The sequence below is a fragment of the Triticum aestivum genome, chromosome 6D, assembly GCF_018294505.1.
Source record: "Triticum aestivum cultivar Chinese Spring chromosome 6D, IWGSC CS RefSeq v2.1, whole genome shotgun sequence".
In the NCBI taxonomy this organism is placed as follows: Eukaryota; Viridiplantae; Streptophyta; class Magnoliopsida; order Poales; family Poaceae; genus Triticum; species Triticum aestivum.
This window is the reverse complement of record NC_057811.1, coordinates 102,752,498-102,760,168: the sequence shown is the minus strand read 5'-3', so window position 1 is coordinate 102,760,168 and position 7,671 is coordinate 102,752,498. Positions and strand designations below refer to the sequence as shown.

The 7,671-nt window shown below is 41.9% G+C and overlaps 1 protein-coding gene across 1 annotated transcript; it reads left to right on the top strand.

The window, feature by feature from the left end:
* Positions 1 to 364: 364 nt before the first annotated feature.
* On the top strand, positions 365 to 7,437 carry LOC123143842 (uncharacterized). The gene is made up of 8 exons (XM_044562848.1): positions 365 to 738; positions 1,642 to 1,706; positions 1,788 to 1,886; positions 2,433 to 2,480; positions 2,571 to 2,640; positions 3,271 to 3,342; positions 3,720 to 3,836; positions 6,757 to 7,437. The coding sequence occupies exons 1-8, from the start codon at positions 520 to 522 to the stop codon at positions 6,925 to 6,927; spliced, it is 861 nt and encodes a 286-aa protein (XP_044418783.1). The 5' UTR covers positions 365 to 519; the 3' UTR covers positions 6,928 to 7,437.
* Positions 7,438 to 7,671: the final 234 nt, after the last annotated feature.

The window sequence follows — 7,671 nt, the reverse complement described above, 5'->3', positions numbered from 1 at the left end:
CAAACCCTGCCATTCCCCTTCAAAAACCACCTCAATCGAACAAGGCTTTATGGTGTTAAGTTAAACAAAAATTATTTGATATCGTTGGGCAAGTCACTACTTGACTTTTATCCTTTCAAAGAAAGGCGGGCTCGACAAGGTGTCTATGACCAGAACTCCGCACCTCGAGTTTTCAGTGGACCGCGTGAGTGTGTGCTTCTACATTCTAGTTGGTATTTTGAAATATTCAAATTCACTTTTGTGTTTTCCACACTGAACTAGCCTTTGTGCAGACACTCATAATGTCCAAAAAAAGAAAAACTTGTAATGATCTCGTCGAGCCTTCCGATCCCGATCCGACGCCCGAGAAAGCCCGACCCCGCGCCACCTAGACAAAAGAGTCGGCCTCGCCTCCTCACACCCCACTCGACAGGCTCCACACCGGACCAGCTCGCCGCCACCACCGCCCCGCCGCGTCCCGCGCCGCGATCAACCGCCACTCCCTCCTCGCCTCTCGCCGGCGGCCTCCCCGCCACCGCCATGCAGGCCCGCGTCGTCGTCTTCCCCATCAGGGGCCGCGCCTGGTGCTTCGCCCGCCCGCGCCCCGTCCTACCCGCCACCTCCGCCTCCGCCTCCGCCGCGGGCAGCGGCGCCCTCCCGCCGCCGCCCACCCTCAAGGACCTCTGGCTCGGGGTCTCCGCCGGCGGCCGCACGGCGCCCGAGAACGCCGAGGCCGTGGCCGACTTCGTCGCCGACAAGGTGCTCGACGGAATGCCCCCCTCTCCCCCCTCCTCCGCCCGCCGCATTCATCCTTTCGCTATGCGTTTCTCCTAGCCTGTGCCTGCGGTATGCGGTCTTAGGTAGGAATGAATGAACCATATGATCTCGGCAGCTCCAGCCGAATGTTTTTGGTTCACTTGATGTGGCCGCAGCAAAACCGGCTGATGTTCTTGTTGATCCGATGATGCTAAGCCGTTCTGGATCTCACCGTGGCTACGGTTCTATTAATTCGTAGAATTTCGTTTTCCAGTGTTTAGTTAACATGCATTGATATGTACTGACGTTTTCAGTTGAAATCATTCCCTCCTTGCTACGGCAGAATCTGTTAAGAACACTGAACCTTATTGTGAAATGCCATCCTCCACATATTAGTTTCTAGTTTTCTACTGTCACCATGTTGAGAAATGCTATCCTCCACAGATTAATTTCTAGTTTTCTACTGTCTGTTCATGCTTGTAAGTGAGATGTGATATACTTGGGCCTCCACAGGTCCTTTCTTCAGCAGGGAAATGCATTATGCGTGAGGTTTATTTTGTCTAAGGGTGAAAATGGTACAGAAACAGAGTCTTTCACAGGCAAAATAAAATAAAATAATGAAGACATAAATGGGATGACGACTTCCGGTTGAAACACAAATGGAAGTGAAATTTCTGGATTTACACGTGGAAATTTCTGTTTTGTTTATGCATGTATGCCGTCCTCATAGACAGCACATAGCTCCGTCTGTTTCCATGTCGTTTCCACTCTACCTGTATTCCTCCATAGTAAGATCCATTGCACTAAAGCATGTGCCACTGTAACATGTTTAACCGAGCAAAAGTTACTCGCTAGGGAGAACCAACTATTGATTGAGTAACTAGCATATGTTTTTCGGGTGTGCAGATGAACAGGGCATGGATTGGTTTCGGCAGCGCGCCAGAGGGATCAGTAAAGAGGCGGATCCACAGGTCGGGCGTTTAAGATTTGGCGTGTGTTGTGTGGAAGGGCGTGGCAAGATCGATCAGACGCTGAGCTTTATTGTGGTGCAGCTTCGGGTTAAAGCTGCTTTCGCGGGTGCGGCCATCAGAGACTCTGTTGAAGTCACTGACCAAGGATGTCTCCATGCTTGAAATTGTCCACCCTGCAAGGTGAGTGGTGATAGCTTGCGTTATTGTTTCTTCATGGCTGTAAAATATGCTTGCCAGTTGGGTTGTATTTTTCTGTCTTTGGGTTTGTGGTGTTCAAATAGTTGGAAGGTGCTAGTGCTTACTGAGTTGGTCTTGTATTGCATATCTTCTGATGTTTGTGATTCTGAATGTAAATAGTACTACCTCCGATCCATAATAAGTGTCACTTTTTTGAACTAGCCCGAGTTCAAAACAGCGACACTTATTTTAGATTGGAGGGAGTATCTGTTATTACTGGAGGTACATAAGTAATATGTCATTAGCAGGGAATATGCATTTCCGCCAATGATAGAACTCGTCAACTATGAGCAGGAGACAGACATATGTATATATATTTTTAGTATATTTAGGTGGGTTCTGTATGATGAACTTTGTGCATATATCTGGCTTCAACAATTTTTGCAAACTTGTCTTTCCCCTGCCATGCAGTTACCTGGCATTTTTGAACTCACATGCCTTTTCTTACCCCCCTAAGTATTTATTCTAAATCATAATTTGTAACTGCAGTATAAATCCTCGTCTCGTGCGCCGACGCCTGCGGCACATTGCTGTTAGGTGATTGCTTTATGACCTTACAAGTGTATTGTTTAGTTCGAATTAGATATTTCCTGACACCTTTGTCTCTATATGGTTTTTGAGTATTAGGGGTGCAGCTATTCACAAAAAATATCTGTATGGCAGCATTTGCATGCTTCCTGTAACGAGCGTTTTCATGGTAAGAATTCAAGTGTTAGCTACAATCAATGAAAGTGTGCCTATTGGATTTATTCAAATGTATTCCAAAGATATTGTTATTTTATATCTGTCGTTTATTTTACTGCCGTTAAGAGTTGATCAAAGATATCATTAGATCTTCTTTGTGATGGTTACATCATTTAAATATTTGTTCTTGCTGCATTCTAGCCTTCTAGGTTGCGCACATGTCAGTTGGTTGAGGTCTATTACTTGAAGCAACTTCCTTGTGTGCTCGCTCTACTTTGTGGCTTAGTACTTCAGATTAACAAAAGGAAATTAATAAGGTCATTTTGTGTATTGTCAAGATTAGAGAACCACATTTAGGTTTGTGGAAGTATGACTTACATTCACAATGTTCATTCAGTTAATGAAAGATGAAGTCATGGCATGTATTGTATGCTGATTGTTTTTGTGGAATTGTGGTTCGTTCTATCCAGTGAATGGTTTAGTAGTTAATCATTTAAGTATGTAGTTATTGTATTTAATTATGCTGGTTACTGGTTTTACCATCATCTGGTTAATCAAAGGATCTGATTGTATGCTGCATTGTTGTATTTTATTACGTAAGACAAATAACTTTCATAACAGAACACCCTTTATTCATCTGCAGGTACTCCCTTTGCCAAACATACCATTTTTTTGGACGCTGTTTCGAGCTTATTCTCACTGGCGAGCTCTCCAGGTTCAAAACATGTGAAACATATTCCAGTTTGTTTGAATTTCAATTTGTGAACATATACTCCCTCAGAAGTCAGCACTGGTATGTAGTGTGTAGGGCACGATTTGTGCACAAAAATTCCAGAGGATATAAACTATAGAGGGCATGCAAGTCAAATACGTTATTGAAAGTCTTGTTTGTTAGGAAGGGAGTTATTGGCAATGACACAGTTGCTACTTGGTGACTGTTGGACGGAGCTATACTGCATTGCATGTCTTCTTTTGTTGCTACTTGGTGACTGTTGGACGGAGATTACACTATGACATACGTACATAACAAATCTGTGTGAGCACTACATGAATGAAAATATGTTTGTTTTTTTGACATTTATTTTGATGCAGGGAAGCGAGAGGCTCCACTTGCTAGTTTCAGACTGCTCAGGTGAAGGGAAAACCCTTCTCGAGAAGAAAAATGGAATGAGTACAAGAAAGGATGGCGACTCACAGTATGCTCCTTGGGTAAGTTGACTAACTTCAAAATGAGTAAAACCTTCAGATTCATATATCCTTGGGGTGCCTCTGGCAGTTGGTCATCTCTTATTTGTTGTTTGAATTAAAGTGGGTTCTGAACAAATAATGCCATGAACAGCAACATGTATATTACCATCATTGATGATTAAACATAGGACCTCTCATTACAGATAAGACATACTATTAGCTAACTGGGTTCTTATCACTTACCTACTGTGACCATATTAAGAGAACCTGGAATAAATTTCACATAATTGATTTAGACATGTGTTATACTCAAATATGTCCACTGAGTTATCTTTTTAAATATACGCTCCTAGGAATTGTGCAAAAGGGATTTGTGGAAGTATTTAAACTAAAACAATTTATCTACTTGCATAGAGTTCTTCTGTTTGACCTTGGGTGCATACCAGCAAGCAAGCATATGTGTACACAGAGAGTCATGGATGACCATGGCTTTGGATTGACGAATTTATGTTATACTCCCTCCGTTCCAAAATAGATGACTCAACTTTGTACTAAAGTTAGTACAAACTTTGTACTAAAGTTAGTACAAAGTTGGGTCATCTATTTTGGAACGGAGGGAGTAGCTTTCACCGGTAGCTATTTAATTCAAAAACTGATGAGTATTTTTTGGCATGCCAGACTTCACCTTATAATAAGAAATACTCCCTCTGCAAAGAAATATAAGAGCATTTAGATCACTAAAGTAGTGATCTAAGCGCTCTTATATTTCTTTACGGGGTGAGTATTTGAGTAATCGTCACAATCAGACAATCAGTTACTTTAGTATTACCTTTCTGTAGTTCGTATAGTTGTTGACTTGTTATACACCTAATGAGTGGTGTGTACAGTTAACCTGTCTGGATTATATACAACAATGATTAGGTGATTGGTGCAACCACTTGTTCATCTTACATGGTAATCACAGCACGATGATAAAGATGATATTTGCACCTTGGCCTGAAGTACTTACCGGTTTTGGCATAGCTTTCATAGTGAATTTATAGTTTTCTGGCAATCAAGCGTGTCGATGTTTTTCTTTTTTGGCATGTGATGTAACAGTTTTGTGTTAAATTTTAGAAGTGGCATCCTCATTTTTACTGCAATTAACCCTGAATATTGTTTGAATGGGCCAGCAAATATTTAGGGTTCCATATTTAGCATCATAAGATGATTGTGTTTGGTATGTGCGTTTGTTTAATATAATATATCTCAGCAGTTAGGTCCAAGTAAGACATTGGGGTGTGGGGTAATGGTTGTTTGCCAGTCTACTCTTTGTTCGTTCTGTGGCCTCAAGTTTATCTAGATGAGGTTGTTATATTTGAATGACTTTATGTTAGGATAGTTTCAGTCGGGTTTTCGCCCTGCAGCAGGTGTTTTGATGACGAGCACCTGCAGTCGGTTTCCCGGCTGTGTGTTGAACTCACTCTCCCCTTTCCCGCCTCCTTTCTCTGGTCGTGGACAGATGTATTTCCGTTATTCAGTTAATGGAAAGGGGCTCAGAAAATATATATTTGAATGACTTTTAGCCCTCGTTTGCGTTTTTTTCTTTCTGTACTCTGAGGTGTGTGTTTTGTGCTTGCATGGTTGCATCCTTCTGATATCATGCCAATGTAGCCTGACGTGTGACTAAAATTATATTTCAGTGACTTGTACCATGCATGTCATGTCCTGAATGGTAACATGTATATAGTATAAGATTACACAATTGAAGCATTGATGATCAAACATGGAACCTCTCATCACACATGTGATATATATAGTATAAGATTACACAATTGAAGCATTGATGATCAAACATGGAACCTCTCATCACACATGTGATATACTGTTAGCTAAACTGAGTTCTTATCACTTACCTACTGTGACCATATTGAGTGAACCTCGAGTATATTCACAATGAAGTTTTGTCAAAAGGTTCCATGGAGGTTTCTTCGGGCCGCTTGATTGGTCTAAACATGCTGCATCTTCAAGTATTACGCACCCAAATGAGATTTGTGGCACGAAGTAGTTCAATTAAAAAAAGTCATCTACTTGAACATAATTCTTCTATTTAGTAGGCCTGATTTGTTTGACCTCGGGTGTATGTCCTTCATACTTAGATGCAAGCATGTGCTTACACAGAAAGGCATGTATGACCATGACTTTGGATGGATGAATTTATTGTTAGTAGCTTTCTTTTGGCATGCCAGACTTCCTGATAGAACAATCAATCATTGAGCAATCATCACAATCAGACAATCAGTTCTGTTAGTATATCTTTCTGTAGCTCATGCAGTTTTTAACTTGCCTAATGGTTGGTGTGGCCTGCCTGGGTTATTTAACTTATTATAGTACATCATTAGGTGATTGGTGCGACTGCTTGTTCATCTTACATGGGTAATCACAATAGTGAAAAAGAGGATACTTGCACCTTGGCCTTGAGTAGTTACCAGTTTTGGCATAGCTTTTACTGCGAGCCTGCGAATATATAGTTTCTCTGGCAATCAAGCATGTTGATGTATAACTTTTAGTTGAAATATAAAAACGATATTTTCAATTTTACTGCAATGAACCATGATCTTGTTCCCCACAGAGTTCATTGTTTTTCTTCACTTATTGGAGTTCTCACTTCTCAGCGCTCTATAACCTGCCCCCACTACGAATGGACAGACAAATCTTCAGAATTCCATATTTAGCATCATAAGATGATCAATGTTCTGTAATATAATACAACTCGGGCAGTTTTGTCCAAATAAGAGTCATTGGGTTGTGGGGTAATGGTTGCTTGCATGGCTGCTCTTGCGCCCCTCTTATCATATGCATGTAGTCTCATGTGTGACTGAAACTCTATTTGAGTGAATTGTAGCATCTATCTCATTTCCTGGATGGTCAATTATCTTACTGTGGTTATTTCATTCAACAGAACTTTCAGCCATCACAGAAGCTCGATGGGTTCCTTGAGAGGAGAGGCTTGGATGAGGGTCTGGATTGCGACACTATTTCAAGGATATGCCAGACGTACGACTTGGACAAGGTTGATGTCCTGAAGTACAGGGATCTGGAGTGGCCTAGCTCAGCTTCTCGCACTACCTAGGGATTCTTTGCCCACCGATGTCTGTACGGTAAAACAACTCTACTGGATGATAACTGCTGGAGGGTGATCAGGCTGGATCTTTTTTGCTTGGGACATGAACATTTAACCGGCATGGCGGATCATGCGGTGCCCGCATTAATCTGCCGCTAGCTTAGAAAGCTGAGAAACGAAGAGGACCTCTGAAACCGTAGCAACCCCATATGGTGACCCCCGTTGCTCTGTACCCAGAGTGTAAATAGAGTTTGGTGGTGACCTTCTACACCTGCCGTTTCTTTACCATTTCAGCACCTCTCGGTGATAGGAGTCCGTTTGCCTGCTCAAGTCAACAGCTGGGTACTGAGGTTGAACATGACCTTTCTTATTTTTGTTTTCTTCTGTCTATGCATCTGAATTCTGAATCCATCTTCGGTCAGATCTGAATCTTGCCAGGATCTTGTCTCTGCAAAGCAAGCAGAAAAGAAACTGGTCTTTATGCTGATGTGTTTGTGGTGATTTTCACTTTGAAGACCAGCTTTTTATTGCTCATCTTTTGACTGATCCAACTCTACTTACTAGTACATCTTCCATCGATTGCCATGTCATATCAAGGGTTTTTTAGTTGGAAACGCCGGCTGCCAACTAAACAACGAAAAAAGTTTCGAAAACGACGTCGATACATCATGGGTTTATTGTGTATTGAATCCTTAGACGGACTCGTGTATATGATGATTTAAGTGCGGTTGCAGTTAGCTGCTGGGATTGGAG